Source organism: Aphelocoma coerulescens, chromosome 7, assembly GCF_041296385.1.
Source record: "Aphelocoma coerulescens isolate FSJ_1873_10779 chromosome 7, UR_Acoe_1.0, whole genome shotgun sequence".
Lineage (NCBI taxonomy): Eukaryota > Metazoa > Chordata > Aves > Passeriformes > Corvidae > Aphelocoma > Aphelocoma coerulescens.
This window is the reverse complement of record NC_091021.1, coordinates 38,956,100-38,974,148: the sequence shown is the minus strand read 5'-3', so window position 1 is coordinate 38,974,148 and position 18,049 is coordinate 38,956,100. Positions and strand designations below refer to the sequence as shown.

The 18,049-nt window shown below is 51.6% G+C and overlaps 1 protein-coding gene across 7 annotated transcripts in view; it reads right to left on the bottom strand.

The window, feature by feature from the left end:
- The window catches only part of GALNT13 (polypeptide N-acetylgalactosaminyltransferase 13), a 52,570-nt gene extending 34,801 nt beyond the window's left edge, over window positions 1–17,769 (bottom strand). For 2 of the 7 annotated variants that reach the window (XM_069021355.1, XM_069021351.1), the window contains exons 1-4: window positions 16,865–17,769; window positions 7,956–8,052; window positions 6,998–7,235; window positions 2,591–2,759 (exon numbers count right to left, since the gene is read on the bottom strand). In XM_069021355.1, coding sequence (XP_068877456.1) covers window positions 2,591–2,759; window positions 6,998–7,235; window positions 7,956–7,967 — 419 coding nt within the window. In that variant the 5' untranslated portion in view covers window positions 7,968–8,052; window positions 16,865–17,769. Of the gene's footprint in view, window positions 1–2,590; window positions 2,760–6,997; window positions 7,457–7,955; window positions 8,053–12,216; window positions 12,274–12,609; window positions 12,691–16,864 lie in introns of those variants that run through there. The other 5 variants (XM_069021352.1, XM_069021353.1, XM_069021358.1 and 2 more) reach the window with 5 other exon arrangements.
- Window positions 17,770–18,049: the final 280 nt, after the last annotated feature.

Below are 18,049 nucleotides of genomic sequence, written 5' to 3'. Positions count from 1 at the left end.
TTCCAGGTACAGCCATTCCCGGGTGGATTCGGCTCCAGGGAAGCTCTGGAGCACACAGGGAATGGCCTGGGATGAGCTGCCAAGGAAAAGCTGAGCTGATTCAGGACGGATCTACCTGGAACGTTTAAACCCTGCCTGTTTTCCCAAAGTTCCCATTCAAGGGCCGAATCCAGTTTAACCCAGCAGCATTCCATTATTTAGGGTATTTATGGGAAAACCAGGAACGTGGGGCACCTCCACATCCTTGAGAAATGGGAAACAGCCACGGATTTTTCAAAGCTAATCCATGCAGACAGAACCCTTCTAATCCCCCTCCCAACCCCCATTTCCAGAGGTCTGTGGGAAAAGCGGGATCCCGGCTGTCCTGCAGATTTTCTGGGAAAAGCTATCCTGGGAAGGAGGTGAGGGCCCTTCCAAGGCAGCCTGAAAAGTCATCCTTGGAAAAAGAATTCCTGCAAAACAACCCTGAGTTAATCTGGGCTCTTATCCAAACTGTTCCAGCCTTTACTGCAATTCCAAGCCCCTTGAAACCAGGAATAAAGGAAAAAAACTATCCCCTCTGGAACAATTTTCCTGTAAGTTTCCTTTTTCTCCTCCATCCAGGGATGTCTTGGGGGCCCCTCTAAGGCTGCCAGGGAGGAAAATCTGTTTTCCATGATTTTAACACTAATTAAGGAGCTGACAGCTCCCATTTTCCAATTTTATCTCCCGATCCAAAGGCAGCTGCAGCCCACGTGGGAAACACAGAAGGGAGAACAAGGATTGAGCTTCTGGAAGGGAAATTTTTGATGTTCTCTGAATAAAGGAGAACTTCAACAATCCAAGTGTGTCCATGCCCACGGAAAAAAATCCAGTACTTATGGATATTTCCTGGAATGACAGGAGTTCTGTCACTGCCATCCCTTATCCATGGAATCAGAGAATCCCAGGATGGTTTGGGGTGGAAGGGACCGTAAATCCTATCCCACCCCTGCCATGGGCAGGGACACCTCCCACTATCCCAGGTTATTCCAGCCTGGCCTTGGGCACTTCCAGGGACCCAGGGGCAGCCTCAGCTTTCCTGGGAAACCTGTGCCAGGATCTCCCCACCCTCTGAGGAAGGAATTTTTTATCCACCACTACTTAGAGCTGGAAAAACCCCAAAACCAACAGGTCCCAGTACAGGATCAATGGATCAGGTGTGAACATCCCAAAACAAAGCAATTTTCCCTCCCCTGAGGACTGAATTTCAGGAATAACAAATTTTGGTGTCACCTGAAAATCCAGTCAAGGCTTCCTGCCCTGGAACATGGATCTGAGGGAAGGATTTTCCCAATTAAAGGAAGTTTTTCAAGACATCCATCGCCACCCCTGCCCTGCTCCTTCCCAAGCCTTTTCCCCACCCAGGATCACATCCCAATGTTTCTTCCTTTGGAGAATCCCCACAAAACTCCAGCCCCGTGTTTAACCCTGGCTGCTATTCCCAAAATCCCAATGCTTCTGCTCAGCCCTGGATGTTCCCAAGCACTGGAACACACCCAGGAGCCAATTCCAGCTGAAATCTCCAGGAGAAAATCCAATTAGGATGCTCCAGCAATCTGTGGAATGGCACTTGCAGCCTCACTCATCCGGAAAAGATTGAGGATGGATTTCTTCCCTCGCCGGAGAAGATCCTTAGAAATGAAATGAGGCATTTCTCTGGTGAGTTAAGCCGGGTTTAAGGTTTAATCAACAGCTCCTAATTAGAGCTGGCTCTGATTACAATCTCCAGCCTGGCCATTTCCAACAGGACCCCGGCAATCCAGGGACATTCCCTGACAGAAAACTCGGGATGGAATGGGAAGCAAATGAAACCCTTTGTGTGAGATCCCATCGATCCCATGGATCAGCTGGAACTAAATCAGCCATCCCAGGGCAGGGATACAATGGGAGTCAGTCGTGTTTGGATACAGCAACAGGATGGGGATTTTGTGGGATCCTGATGAGGCAAATCATTCTCACAGAACTGGGAGCAAATTCCCATTGACTCTGGAGCCAGGCTGGGAGAGCTGGGAATGTTCCCCTGGAGAAGGGAAGGACACAGGGAGAGCTCCGAGCCCCTGGCAGGGCCTGAAGGGGCTCCAGGAGAGCTGGAGAGGGACTGGGGACAAGGCCTGGAGGGACAGGACCCAGGGAATGGCTTCCCAGTGCCAGAGGGCAGGGATGGATGGGATATTGGGAATTGGGAATTCCTGCCTGGGAGGGTGGGGAGGGGCTGGGCTGGAATTCCCAGAGCAGCTGTGGCTGCCCCTGGATCCCTGGCAGTGCCCAAGGCCAGGCTGGAGCACCCTGGGATAGCAGGAGGTGTCCCTGCCCATGGTCTGGATGAGGTCTAAGGGCTTTTCCAACCCAAACCATCCCAGGACTCCATATGCTCATTTAGATGGGATATTAGGAAGAAATCCTTCCCTCTCTGCCCCTGGAAGCATCCAAGGCCAGGCTGGACATTGGGGCTTGGATCAGGCGGCACAGTGGGAGGTGTCCCTGTCATGGCAGGGCTGGGATGGAGGGGACTGGAGCTCCCAGCCCATCCCATGGCCCAGCATTCCCGGGATTCCCGGGATTCCCTCACCCGTCCAGCCGCACGTCGGGCAGGCTGCGGTTCAGGGCGATGCGGTCGCTGGCCATCAGGTTGAACTGGTTGATCTTGAACAGCTCCTTCATCTTCTCCTGCTCCTCCTTGGGAATGAGCACGGCCCTGCCCATCTCCCCAGGGCCTTCCTGGTTCCGGGAAATAACAGCTGGAAAACACAACAGCAACAGGCACCTCGAGCACGTGGGAATTGGATTTATCCTCCAGGCCTTGGGAGCTTTTGGTGTCCCACAAGAAATGCTGGAAATCCAATAACAACCCCCATTGTCCCTGCTCCACTGGGAGCTTTATCCCTCTCTGGATCCAAGAACATCCAGTTCTATTCTAAGATGATTAAAACCCTGGATTTGTTCCCTTCCACTGTTCCCAATGTCCAACCTGGCCTTGGACACTGCCAGGGATCCAGGGGCAGCCCCAGCTGCTCTGGGCACCCTCACAGCCTGGAATTTGTCCCTCATGCTTTGTTTCCATAAACTCCACAGAGAATCCCATAAAATAAAGGATCAATTTGCCATTCCCATGATGAACCCCATAAAATAAAGGATCAATTTGCCATTCCCATGATGAATCTCTGCTGCTCCGAACTCCACACTGGATTAGTTCAATCCAGAACATGAAGAATTCCAGATTTAATTATCCAGCAGCAATAAATGCTGTCGAGTTGCCAAAAACATCATTAAAGAGATCATTTCCCTCACAGTATTCCTCAAGATTGGAGTGCCAGCATTCCAAAAAAAAACCCCAAAAGTTGCTTTTCAAGACTAAAAGCATCCAAATTCCTGGGAAGTTCTGCCAGGAATAGACTTTTGTATTGTGTGGAGAACCCAGCCCACACTCAGAGAGCCTCGAGGCAGAACAGCTCAGGAGGAGCGGGGAGGGCTGGAGTGAGAATAAAATCAGCAGCAGAGATCCAAAAAATTCCATTTCTGATGGATGGGAAATCCTCTTATGGATCCTGGCCGGGGTTTCCAAGAGAAGAGCTGGAAGGTGGCAGCAGCTCGGAGATTTTTGTGGCCAAAGCAGGGTGGGAAGAGCCCAGGGCACTGCTGGGATTCTCCTGCAGGAGGGACACGGAGGGGCTGGAGCGTGGCCAGGGATGGGAAAGGAGCTGGGAAGGGGCTGGAGCACCGGGAAAAAAGGGAGGAAGGGAAAAAAGGGAGGAAGGGAAAAAAGGGAGGAAGGGAAAAAAGGGAGGAAGGGAAAAAAGGGAGGAAGGGGAAAAGGAGAAGGGGAAAAGGAGAAGGGGAAAAGGAGAAGGGGAAAAGGAGAAGGGGAAAAGGGGGAGAGAGGGGAGGAGGGAGAATAGGAAAGGGGAGAAGGGGAATAAGGAGCAGGGGAGGAAAGGGAAGAAGGGAGAAAAAGGGAAGAAAGGGGAACAAAAAGGCAGAGGGGGAGAAAAAAAAGGGGGGAAGGAAAAAAGGGGGGAAGGAAAAAAGGGGGGAAGGAAAAAAGGGGGGAAGGAAAAAGGGGGGGAAGGAAAAAGGGGGGGAAGGAAAAAGGGGGGGAAGGAAAAAGGGGGGGGAAAAAAGGGGGGGGAAAAAAGGGGGGGGAAAAAGGGGGGGAAAAAAGGGGGGGGAAAAAAGGGGGGGGAAAAAAGGGGGGGGAAAAAAGGGGGGGAAAAAAGGGGGGGAAAAAGGGGGGGGAAAAAGGGGGGGGAAAAAGGGGGGGGAAAAAGGGGGGGAAAAAGGGGGGGAAAAAGGGGGGGAAAAAGGGGGGGGAAAAAGGGGGGGGAAAAAGGGGGGGGAAAAAGAGGGGTGAAAAAAGAGGGGTGAAAAAAGAGGGGTGAAAAAGAGGGGGGTGAAAAAGAGGGGGGTGAAAAAGAGGGGGGTGAAAAAGAGGGGGGGGAAAAAGAGGGGGGGAAAAGAGGGGGGGGAAAAAGAGGGGGGAAAAGAGGGGGGAAAAGAGGGGGGCAAAAAAGGGGGGGGCAAAAAGGGGGGGCAAAAAGGGGGGGCAAAAGAGGGGGGGAAAAAGAGGGGGGGAAAAAGAGGGGGGGAAAAAGAGGGGGGGAAAAAGAGGGGGGGAAAAAGAGGGGGGGTGAAAAAAAGGGGGGTGAAAAAAAGGGGGGGGAAAAAAAGGGGGGGAAAAGAAACAAAGCTGCACTAGGGCGGGACATTCCTTGTGCTCCACCAGGTCCCACGGATGAGAAAATCGGGAATTTGGGAAGGCAGGAGCTGAAGTCAGGGATGGGGGAGGTGGACTCACATCCAAACAGCAAGAAAAGGAAAATGCAGAGGTTGAAAACAGAATTAAAATCCATTTTCCTGTGGTTTGTTGGATGAGGAGGGATATTCGCTCTCCCAGGAGCCAAAATTTCCAAGGACTAAGAACTTGGCTCCTAAATTTAGCAAATGAACCCAAAATCTCAGGACTCCTCCTGCACCAAATATTTTGGTGCACTAAACAAGAAATCAGTGAAATCTCCCCCCCATTCCACAAAGGAAGCAAAATTCCAACAGAATCCACTGGAAATTAGGGATCCAATTTTTTGTGTTTTCCAAGAGGGAAAACCACCCCAAAATCCCCCATCACAACACACAGGTATTCCCTCAATCCAAAACATCCTGTTAAGCTCCAAACCCTGGAGCAGCAAATCCTTGGGAAGAGTCTCGAGAGACTCAGCCCAGTTTTATTCACATTCTGGGGAAAAAATTCCAGCTTTTTTTAAAAACTGAGGGCCCAAAGATGAATCCAGGCCCAAACGCAAACATTGGGAATCCACAAATTTTAATTAACTAGGAAGAAAACAAAAGGAATTTGAGAGATTTTCAGCCATTTAATCCCTAAAATTCAGGTTGGATTGAAGGGAACATAAAATAAACCCATAATTTAATGACAAAGTGGGATTTCATGTTAAAAATATTCAATTTTTAACGATAACAAGTGAATTCCTCCAGCTCAGGATACCAAAACACGGTGCTGACTCCAGAGTTTTCCCAAAATAATTTGCCAAGCTGCTTAATTGGATATAAAATAATAATTTCTCTGTTTTCTGGTGTGTCATAAGGTGCTCCCAAGGGAATTCTGCTCCTAAAAATCCCCTCCAGCTGATGAAATCTCCAATTATCCCCATTAAGAGCAAGCACAGGGAAGGAAATGAGTGGAAAGCCGAGCCAGGCTTTTTCAGGAATATTTCAGCAGCACATGGGCAGCTTTCCATAAATTCCTGCTGCACGTGGAGAGCTCTGCAGCACCTCAGAGGGGGTGGGAGAGCTGATTCCATGGACACAGGGCTGGATCCATGGGGAAAAACATGGAAAGCACTTGCAGGAATTGAAAAATCCTGAGTAAAAATAGGGGAAATCTGGATTTTGTGCTTATTCCTGCAAGTCTGTGAAGGAAAGTTAATTTATAATTTAACTGTATTTAATAGGTATGGATTTAAAATGAAAGAGGGGTTTAGATGGGATATTGGGAAGGAATTCCTGGATGGAAGGGTGGTTTCCCAGAGAAGCTGTGGCTGCCCCTGGATTCCAGGGAAGTGTCCAAGGCCAACCTTGGAGCACCCTGGGACAGTGGGAGGTGTCCCTGCCCATGGAGCTGGATGGGATTTAAGGTCCTTTCCAACCCAAACCAGTCTGGAATTCCATCATTCCTCCATTTGCACCAGACTTTCCCACCAAATCCCTAATTGAATTCCTTAAAAAAATGTATTTGGGTAATTTTTTTTATATATTTAAAGCAGACCCCACCCTATGTTGATGGGAGAACAGAGGGCTTCCCTTTGGAATTTCACTTCCATGGGGTCCAGGGCTTACATTCCATTTTCCCTGAGCCAAAAATGGGAAGAGAAGGGGAAAGGGGGAAAGGGGGAAAGGGGGAAAGGGGGAAAGGGGGAAAGGGGGAAAGGGGGAAAGGGGGAAAGGGGGAAAGGGGGAAAGGGGGAAAGGGGGAAAGGGGGAAAGGGGGAAAGGGGGAAAGGGGGAAAGGGGGAAAGGGGGAAAGGGGGAAAGGGGGAGCTCCGAGCCCCTTGCAGGGCCTAAAGGGGCTCCAGGAGAGCTGGAGAGGGACTGGGGACAAGGCATGGAGGGACAGGACACAGGGAATGGCTTCCCAGTGCCAGAGGGCAGGGATGGGTGGGAGATTGGGAATTGGGAATTCTTGGATATGAGGGTGGGGAGGGGCTGGGCTGGAATTCCCAGAGCAGCTGTGGCTGCCCCTGGATCCCTGGCAGTGCCCAAGGCCAGGCTGGACACTGGGGCTGGAGCAGCCCGGGACAGTGGGAGGTGTCCCTGCCATGGACAGAATTTAAGGTCCTTCCCAGCCCCAAGCACCCCATGAAACACAAACTCCAACAGCCCTAAAGCAGCGCTAAGTGCTGCCCATCCCGGGATTTCCTCTGCTGGGAGAAGGCCCTGAGGGGCTCCAGGGGGAGGCGGCCGCACTCACCCCGCAGCGCCGGCAGCAGCGAGCGCTCCTTGCTGTCCTCGCACTTGTTGCACTCGCTGAAGTAGAGCAGCAGGAACACGTCCAGCAGCACCCAGAGCAGCGACGTGGCCAGGACCACCCTGCAGTAGCCAAACCTCCTCATGGCTCCTTGCTGGGAGCTGCTGCGGAGCCCCGGGAGCGGCGCGGGCGGAGCGGGATCACGGCGGCACGGCACAGGGAGGCAGGGAGCAGCATCCCACTGCGGGCACAGGGAAAGCAGCACCCGCTTCGCGTGCGTTCCGGGATTTCATGGCTGTGCAGCCCTTATTGGACTCTACCGGACACTGAAAGTTTCGTTTTCCTCAGAGAATGGTTTTTGTCTTTTCTCAGTATTGGATTTTTATCTTGCCATCTCGTGACCACCAAAGATTCCTGGGGAAAGGGCAGTGCAGTCACGTATCCATGGATTTGGGCTCCTGCCTGGATTAGGGAGTTTGGAAAACAAAGCTAAAGGTGAGGCCTCCATGTCCAGTTCTCCAAAGGCTGGAGCCGGGCTGGGAGAGCTGGGAATGTTCCCCTGGAGAGGAGAAGGATCCGGGGAGAGCTCTGAGCCCCTTGCAGGGCCTAAAGGGGCTCCAGGAGAGCTGGAGAGGGACTGGGGACAAGGCATGGAGGGACAGGACCCAGGGAATGGCTTCCCAGTGCCAGAGGGCAGGGATGGGTGGGAGATTGGGAATTGGGAATTCCTGGCTGGGAGGGTGGAGAGGGGCTGGGATGGAATTCCCAGAGCAGCTGTGGCTGCCCCTGGATCCCTGAAATGTCCCAGGGCCAGGCTGGAGCAGCCTGGGATAGCAGGAGGTGTCCCTGCCCATGGAATGGGATTTAAGGTCCCTTCCCACCCAAACCATCCCAGGATCCCATGATCTCCCCCTGGCTGGCATCGGCAATTAGAGGTCAGTAATTAACGACTCCCACTCACCATCACCTGCATTCCGTGCCCAGACTCCGTGTCCTGCTCCAGCCATGCTCCCAAAGCATTCCCTCAGCACTGAACCTCTGGATGATTTTCCAAGTGCCTGGAAAACAAAAAGAGAAGAAAACCCCAATGACTTTTCCGTATTTCCTGAATTATAACAAAATTTTTTATAATTAAAAATCTCTCCTCAGTTTTGTCCTCATTTTAACTTCCTTATCTTAACCCCTCCAGTCTTCATTCCAGGAGTATCCCAAGTGGGATCTTTCCATTTTCCATCCCATTTTAATTCAAGTTCATCAGGGATGGAAGAGCAGGAATGATTTAAATAAATTAAATGAATGATTTATTTCCTCATTCTTGCAGCATTTCTGTACCGACTCCTCATTAACAACAATTCCCATCTGTCCTAAATATCAGCCAATGGCTCTTCCTGCTCAGGGATTCCCAGGCAGTGGATTTAAAATTCCAGGAATTGCTGTTGCAGGATAACACAATCCATTTCCACACCAGTCACGGGGAACAGCTCTATTACAGGAAGAAAAACCAAATTTCCCAGCAAATCTGTGGATGCTCCATCCCTGGAAGTGTCCAAGGTTGGACGGGGCTTGGAGCAGCCTGGGATAGGGGAAAGATTCCCTGCCCATGGAATGGGATGAGCTTTAAGGTCCCTGCCACCCCAAAGCATGCCAGGATTCCATGATTCCATAAAATCCCCTCCTCCAAACCCCCAAAAGGGAGCAGATGCCCAAAAAATAGGATTTATTTGAACTAAACAGAGCCTGACAGGGTTTGCAGGAAGAGGAGGAAGGGACAAATCCTGAGCTTCTGAGCTCCCACTTCTGGAATAAACCCAATTTAACCCATTATCCTGCAGCAAAGCAGAGGGGAATTCCCGCCCCAAACCCTGCAGCTGGGCAGGGCTGGAAGCAGGAAAAGCAGGATTTGGGGATAGGAAACGGGGCAAAATGAGGAATCTGCCAGCCTTTCCTAGAACTGACCCCACACAGTGCTGTGCTGGGGCGTTATGGAGGCTGCAAATCCCAGTGAATGGGAATTCACGTTCCAAACCTTGGTTGACCTTTCCCATGGATTAAAGATCCCAAGTTTCTGCAGATACAAAACAACTGTTCAGGATTCTTTCTTGTGACCCCACAGAGCCCCTGGTTATCCCCACAGCCACGCCTGACCACTGTTTCATTTTCCCTGGGGCTCAAGGCCACAGAATCCATCAGGGCTCCCTGAAAGCTGCTTCATTCCCTTCCCCAGCATCCCTGCAAGGTAAAATAAACATGGATACAGCAGAACCCCCACTCTTGAGCTGCATTTTCCCACCACTGCTGGGAATTTCATTTTTTAGTGAACTTGGGGTCATTTCTGACTCTTCTGGGGGCTGGAGAGGTGGAAATTGCAGCAGCACAGGGAGGGGGTAGGAAATGAAAGGGGGCTCAGAAAAAACTCATCATTTTAGGGAATCACAGAATTCCAGACTGGTTTGGGTTGGAAGGGACATTCAGGATTATCCAGTTGCACCCCCAGGGACACCTCCCACTATCCCAGGCTGCTCCAGCCTGGCCTGGGACACTGCCAGGGATCCAGGGGCAGCCACAGCTGCTCTGGCAATTCCAGCCAGGAATTCCCAATTCCCAATCTCCCACCCATCCCTGCCCTCTGGCACTGGGAAGCCATTCCCTGGGTCCTGTCCCTCCAGCCCTTGTCCCCAGTCCCTCTCCAGCTCTCCTGGAGCCCCTTTAGGCCCTGCAAGGGGCTCTGAGCTCTCCCTGTGTCCCTCCCTTCTCCAGGGGCACATTCCCAGCTCTCCCAGCCTTTCTGGCCTCATTCCAAGAGGTCAAAGCCCTTCCATTCCCAAATGGGCACTTCCTGTAAATCCGGATCAGCAGAGCCCTGAGCAGCTCCTTAATCCTCTGTCACTCCTCAGGCTCATCACAAATGAAGTGTCCCAATCCTCAGCAGGACAGGAATAACCTGTGACGGAAATTCCCAAAGAAAATCCCAGAGAAAATCGGAGGAATTGTCCAATTTACCACCCGGCTCTTCGACTGACTCAGCAAAGGAGCACAGCTGGAATTCCAGATCCAGCTGCATCCTGGGAATGTGATCAAATCTTCCTAATTAATACCAGAACCACTCTGACCTCAGTGTGGCCTCACAAACCTGTGAAACTCCAGCCTTTCTTGGCCACCTGCATTCCCAGGAATACCAAACCGAGTGCCCACGTCCAGGTGCTTGGGTAAGGAAGGGCACAAAATCCAAATTATTACCAGCATTGCTCCCAACCCAAATAATCCCGTTTTTATGGGGTGAAACCTAAACTGGGGCTGAACAACATTTCACGAGTCAAAATTGCTTTTAGTGCCACCCTAAACCCACCCTACAACCCTACCGAGGGTTTCCATGAGCTGGGCCTGGTAAAGCTCAGCTTAACCCGAGGTGTGTGACAGGAACAGGCACAGAATGGGGCAGGGGTGTTCCCCTCCTCCCCTGCCAGATGTGGCCACAGCTGCAGCAGCCCCAGGCAGCTGCAGCAGCGCCAGCGGTTGCCTGGAAACAGAGGGATGCTCCCCTGGGTACCGGGACCTGCCCAGTGCCCCCAGTCTGGCCATCACATCCAGTACTGGGCTGCAGCAGCTTTGGGATTGCTCTCAGGGATTTGTTTTCCCTGCTCCAAGGGGTTCCCAGCCCTTCCCAAACTCTCCCAGACTGCCCAGTGCCCCCCCCACTTTCCCCATCAGGTGCCCCCCCTGGAACTGGGACCCCAGCCAAGCTTTCCAGCTTTGGGATTGCTCTCAGGGAGGGGAAGGGATTTTTTTCCCTGCTCCAAGGGGTTCCCACCCCTTTCCAACCCCTCCCAGGCTGCCCAGTGCCTCCCCAGTTTCCCCCTCGGAACTGGGGAGCCCAGCCCAGCCCCCCAGGCTGCAGCAGCTTTGGGATTGCTCTCAGGGATTTGTTTTCCCTGCTCCAAGTGATTCCCAGCCCTTCCCGAAGCCTCCCAGGCTGCCCAGTGCACCCCCAGTTTGTCCCTCAGATCCAGTATGGGGAACCGGGGAGCCCAGCCCGGCTTTCCAGCTTTGGGATTGCTCTCAGGGATTTGTTTTCCATGCTCCAGGGGGTTCCCAGCTCCTCCAGGGAGTGCCACGGGATCATCCAGGAATCCACCCAACCCCAGGGGCCTTCCCACAGGAGAAGGACAAGGAACCCTCCTCCAGTCCCCTGGGCACACCACAAGGACTGAGGAAGAGAAATGAAAACATCCCGGAATCCACCCTGGCTCTCCCACAGGATGAGAGCTCTCACCAGGGCTCAGCCATGGCAATGGGATCAGAAATATTCCCGGGAATCTGTTATCCTTTGTGCTGCTGGTTTGGTTAAACAGGGAATTAAACCTCACCCACAGCCAGGAGGGGTTGGGAAGTTCTCTGGGAAAAACTCCCAAGCTGGAATAAAATCATTCCCAAATATATTTTTCCACCTAAGGAAGGCAGAATCCTCACTCAGAATTCCCAGCTTTCCCCTCTAATAAATCCAAGGATTGTTCCTCACAGCTGTCCTGGGATTCACCACACAAAAATATTCAAGTGGCACAAAAACATGGCAAGGAAGGTTTGGAACTCCCCCTTTCCAAGGCATAGCTGGATTTTTAAAGAATCAATTTTTTTAAAATGATAATATAAAATACTATATTAAAATAATCAAATTAAATTGAAATTATTCAATTAAAATCTAATTTTAAATTCTATTTGATCTAAGCCACCCCGAATATAAAATCCACCTTCCAAGCCCCACAAATCAGCATTTAATTCCATGAGCAGCTCATTAATTCATGGATAAGGAAGAACTTTTAATGCCAGAACTGTCGAACTCCAATCGGGGAAAGCTCTTTCAAATTTAGTAAGGAATAAAAATAGGGGGGGAAAGGGGGAAAAATGGAACCAGGTACCTTTAGTCAGAGCCACGCAGTGTTTTGTGGTTTCAGAATTAAATTTTCTCTGCCTCTCTCCTCTCCTGAAATTCAATAATAGCCCCATTCTTCCCTCGGGAATGCATTCCTGTGACTCAGGAATCCAAGTGGAAAAGCCTCATTAATTCCTCTCATCCCAGAACTCGGGAGGAAAACCTGCCCTGGGTTGGGGGGGGCTTTGTTCAGGCCACAGCCACACAATTCTGGGATTCTCCCCAATTCCATCCTCCCAGCACCACATTCCCAACAGCCACTCAGCTGGAAACGATGGGAAATTTGGGAATTTACCTGGATTTCCCTCTCCTTTAAAGGCCTGGTGCTGTGCTGGCACAGAGCATCAAAAACCTGAAGTCAGATAAAATAGAGATAAACAAAAACCCCTAAATCTTAATGGAATATCACAGAGTCCTGGAATGGTTCGGCTGGGACACCAATCCATGGGCAGGGACACCTCCCACCATCCCAGGCTGCTCCAAGCCCCACCCAGCCCGGCCCTGGACACTTCCAGGGATCCCGGGGCAGCCTGGCAACAACCCGATGGTGGGAATTAGCACCCAGGCATGAGAGGACAGCCCCTTTTCAAAAACCCCCCTCCTGTTCCTGTTCCTGTTCCCTTCTCCAGCTTTTTCCCTCAAACACAGCCCACCTACAAAAGCAGATTGAGGGATTTTGCTCACCGACCTCCCAAATTCCTCCTTCCCAGGCAGCCCTGACATCCCCCATTCCCACATCTCCTCCTCTCCCAGGTGAGGCAGGGATTTCTCCCCTCGGAAGCTGCAGAGCCTCATCAAGGCCGATCAGCAGCCACAGCTGCCTCTGGATATTCCCATTCCAGAGCTGGGAGCTCTCCCACGTTCCCGGGGAATGAAAAGCACTTGAGCGGCACTGACAGCTTGGCAGATCCCACCCAGGAGGAGTTTTCCAGCTCCTCCAACACAAGGAAATGTTGGAGAAAGCCAGAGTGACCCAAGGAGCGGGGAAATCAGGGAATAGTCACATTCCCAAGGCTGTCGGAGTGCCAGGAATGGCAGAGCCAGGGTGGGAGCGTGGGGGTGTCTGAGCAGGGTCAGGGGTTGGATCAGTGATGCTGGGGGTCCCTTCCAGCTCTGGTATTCCAGGATTCTGGGATCTGGGGAATTCATGGAGCAGAGGATGTGCCCAGGGAGCAGAGGGTGTCCCCCCCGGAGCAGAGAATGGCCCCACGGAGCTGTGCCCAAGGGGGTTGGACACCTCCCACCCCACAGAGATGTGGGGCCATTATCAATGGGACACCAACACTGCACAAATCACTGGACATTCCCATTGCACCAGGCATACAAACATGGAATTCTGAAGTTGGAAAAGACCTTTAAGGGCAACTCCAGCTCTTAACCAGCACCATCCCTGTGTTAGCACTGACCCCTGACCCCGAGTGCCACATCCACAGCTTCGGGAACACTCTCAGGGATGGGCACTCCACACTGCCCTGGGCAGGACAATCTTTCCAAGAAGGAATTTCTCCAATATCCACCCTGAGCCTCCCCTGGCCCAGCCTGAGGCTGTTCCCTCTTGTCCTGTCCCTGTTCCCTGGGAGCAGAGCCCGACCCCCCCGGCTGCCCCCTCCTGTCAGGGACTTGTGCAGAGCCACAAGGTCCCCCCTGAGCCTCCTTTGCTCCAGGCTGAGCCCCTTTCCAGCTCCCTCAGGAATTCTCCAGCCCCTTCCCAGCTCCCTCAGTTTCTCCTCACCCCACCTGTGCTCCATGGACAAGCAGAATTCCCTCACTTCTTTGGGAAAGAAACCGAATTTCTGAGCACCAAAAGCCGCTGGGACAACCAATAATTGCCACGTCCCACTCGCCCCAGCTCCAGACTCATCCTCACAAAAGGACTGGAATCTCCTCTGCCCATTCCTGGTTTATTCTTCCCCCATGCCCAAGTTTTTGAGGGGAGCAGATTTGCTGGAATTGTTTCTCCCTATGTGGGATTTAAAAATAAGACAAAAAAGCCCCCAAACCTCTTTTCCCGTGTCCATAAAAGTGCAGCCACGTGGAGCTCAATGCTCCCACACTTCCAAGCAAAGTTTTCCTTGGATTCACCCGATGCACAAAACCCTCGGGAATTTTCTTACCGAAAAAAACAAAGGAGAGGTTCCCAACTCCCTATTTCCAGGCAATGCCTGGAAAATTCCTCACGAGCCACAGTTTCCCTGCCCTCCATCAGGGGGGTTTGCTTCCCACATTCCCGTATTTTGCAAACCCCAAATTCCATTAAACATCAGGAGAAAGTAACTCCATCCCTTTCCACACATTCCCACATTTAAACCAGCCCCAGTTTTCCTACGGAACGGCCTTTTGGGGCTGCAGATGGTGGGAGCAGCTCTGGCACCTCTCATTCCCAGGGAAATGGAGCCGTTTCTGGAGCAGGTGGGAAGAAGGTGGGAACAGGCAGAAAAACCCCAGAACCGTGTGGGATCACGTCCCCCCCTCCCGTCGGGGGGGAGAAAAAAAAGCAGTCGATTTTTCCATTAAAAAAAGCAGCTTTCTCACAAGAAAAGCAGATTTTCAGACAAGACATTCACTTTTTCGAACAAGAAAAGTAGGTTTTTACACCAAAAGGGAGGTTTTTCCTCAAAAAAGGAGGTTTTTACAGCAGAAAAGCAGATTTTTAGGCAAGAAAATCACTTTTTTTTGCATAAGAAAAGCAGCTTTTTACACAAAAAAGGCGGGTTTTACTCAAAAAAATGAGGTTTTTACTCAAAAGAGTTTTTACTCAAAAAAAAAAAGTTTTTTAGACAAGAAAATCAATTTTTTGCACAATAAAAGCAGCTTTTAACACAAAAAGAGAGGGTTTTCCTCATAAAGGTGTGTTTTTACTCAAAAAGGGTGGTTTTTTACTCAAAAAATGAGGTTTTTAGACAAGAAAATCACTTTTTTGCACAATAAAAGCAGCTTTTAACACAAAAAGGGAGGGTTTTACTCAAAAAAGGAGGTTTTTACACCAAGAAAGCCAATTTTTAGACACGAAAATCACTTTTTTGAACAAAAAAAGCAGCTTTTTACACAAAAAGGGAGGTTTTTTACTCAAAAAAGGTGGGTTTTACTCAAAAAAGGTGGGTTTTTACTCAAAAAAAGGTGGGTTTTTAGACAAGAACACTTCTTTTGCAGAAGAGAAGTAGATTTTTACACAAAAAAGGAAGTTTTTACTAAAAAAAAAAGGTGGGTTTTAGACAAGATATTCACTTTTTTGCACAAGAAAAGCAGATTTTTACTCAAAAAAATGAGGCTTTTCGCAAGAAAGGGAGATTTTTACCCAAGAAAATTCGGGTTTTTTACACAAGAAAAGCAGATTTTCAGCCTGGTGTTTTCCCAAAGCTCCTGCCCAGCCCACCGGGAGATGGGAAGTCTGGAATTCCGGCCCTTTTCCCGACGGACACCGGTGGGATCACACAGGTGGGACACACAGCACGATTGGCCTCTTCCAACACAACTTCTGTGAAGAAATCCCTTCTAAAGCCAGGCTTCCTCCCCTCCAAAATCCACTTTTTACATCCCCAAAGAAACAAAACCCAAAAGGTTTGGGAGCCCCAGGCCTGGCTAAAAAGCCACGGGAAGATAAAGCGGCGCTTTCTGCTGGATGCTGAATTCCAGCTCTCCTCGTTATCGCTTCCGAGTGGCTTTGCTGATAACACAAAACACCAAGTGGGCAGCACAGCAGGAAAATTTAAAAACACCCCCAAAAATACCCTAAAATACCTTAAAAATACCCTAAAAAATACCCCAAAATACCTAAAAAGTACTCTTTAAAAATACCCTTTAAAAATACCCTAAAATACCTTAAAAATACCCTTTAAAAATACCCTAAACCCCTACAAAATACCCTAAAAAATACCCTGAAAAATACCCTGAAAACCTAAAAAATACCCTTTAAAAATACCCTAAAAAATACCCTAAAAATACCCTAAAAAATACCCTAAAAAATACCCTAAAAATACCCTAAAAAATACCCTAAAAATACCCTAAAAAATACCCTAAAAAATACCCTAAAAATGCCAGAAACATACCTAAAAACACCCTAAAAATGCAATAAAAAATACCTGAAGAATACCTAAAAAATACCTTCGAAATACCCTAAATACCTAAAAATGCCAAAAAAAAAAAACCAAAAAACTAAAAAACACCCTAAAACCCTCAAGTTTTAAGGCCTCATCTCCCCTTCAAAGCCCAGCAGCCACCAAGAGTTAAAATAATCTTTGCCTCCATCATTCCCAGCGTGCCTTAATCTCCCATTAATCTTTCCTCCCGCTATTCCCAGCGTCCAAATAAATTCCGAGCCCGTTATTTTCCGACAAAGAGCAGCTTTCAGCAGTTATTGTCTCTTTATCCATTCAGATCAATCCAACTTCTAATCAAAAAATGGAAATTAAAGTTTCTTTTCCATCAGCTTGGGAGCGGCTTTTACCGATTCCTTGGAAAGCGGCTGGCATCCCAACTTTGGGATTTTCCGAGGGAAAATCCCAGCTTTGAAGAGCCGTGCCAAAGCCCATTTCCAGCAGTCCGGGTTGTTTCTAGCCTTACTTCCATGCGGGAGGAATTTAAGTGGAATTTAAGTGGAATTATCCCGGTGCATCCTGCTCGGTGCGAGCGCTGCGAAAAACCACCGGGAAAAACGGGAAGCAGCCAGGCTGAGGCGCTTCCAGGGAAACCTGCGGCTGGGACTGACAGCCCCGAACATTATTCCAGGGAAACCTGCGGCTGGAATAGCCCCAAACGCAATTCCAGGGAATCCTGACAACCCAAAACGCAATTCCAGGGAATCCTCACAGCCCCAAGCTGTATTCCAGGGAAACCTACGGCTGAAATCCACAGCCCTAAGCGCTATTCCAGGGAATCCTGACAGCCCAAAGCGCTATTCCAGGAAAACCTGCGGACGAAAGGGATAAAACGTCGCTCCATCCTACCATAAGCAGCCTCCGTGCGCCGTTTTCCAGGGATATTCGGATCCTTCCTCGCAGCCCAGCGGAGCCGGTGTCGCTTCCTTGGGGAGCTCCCGAGCAAATCCCGGGGCCGGGCTTCAGTCAGGGCTTGTCACACATCGCTGGCCCCAGCCCGGCTGATCCCGGATTAAATAAAGCTCCCTGGAAGCGGCTGGAAAGGCGGCGGCAGCGGGATCGGGGAGAGCGGGGGCAGCGCAGGGCAGCGCAGCCGGGAGCGAGGGGATCCCTCTGGAAAACCGAGCCGGGAGCCAGGGGATCCCTCTGGAAAACCGAGCCGGGAGCCAGGGGATCCCTCGGGAAGGGAGAATGGAGCCGGGAGCGAGGGGATCCCTCTGGAAAACCGAGTCCGGAGCGAGGGGATCCCTCGGGAAGGGAGAACGGAGCCGGGGCTGGAGGAGCGGGGGGAGCCCGGCAGGAGCCCCGAGCTCGGAACCGGCCCGGGGGGGCTCAGCAGTGGCCAGGGGGGCTCAGCAGTGGCCAGGGGGGCTCAGCAGGGTCCAGGGGGGCTCAGCACCGGCCAGGGGGGCTCAGCACCGGCCAGGGGGGCTCAGCACCTCCATTCCGGGGGTTCAGCGGGGTCCGAGGGGGTCTCAGCACCCTCCTCCTAAGGGGTTCTCAGCGTCCGGGGGTCTCAGCACCGCCAGTCCTGGGGGGGCTCAGCAGCATCCAGGGGGGCTCTCAGCCTCCACCGGGGGCTCAGCACCGTCAGTCCGGGGCTTCAGCAAAGTGCCGGGGGGCTCTCAGCCTCCACCGGGGGCTCGGCACGGAGCCGCCGGCCGCCTCCTCCTCCTCATGGCCGGGGCCGAGCGGGGAGAGCGCCGGGAGCGGCCCCGGGAGCGGCCCCGGGAGCGGCCCCGCCTCGGCCGCAATGGCCGCGGCTCCCGCGATGCTGCGGCTCGGCCCGGGGGCAGCGGGGAGGGCTGGGAGACGGGAAATGATGGAGGGAGGGATGAGGGATGAGGGAGGGATGAGGGATGAGGGAGGAAGGGCCGGGCAGGTGCCGGGGGCGGCTCCGGTCTCGCGAACCGTGCGGGGAGGGAAGGGGCGGAGGCGGGGGAGAGGGGGCGGGGATGGGGATGGGGAGGGATGGGGTGGGGATGGAGAGGGGTCGGGGGGCGGGATGAGGTGAGGAGGGGAGCCGGGAATGCG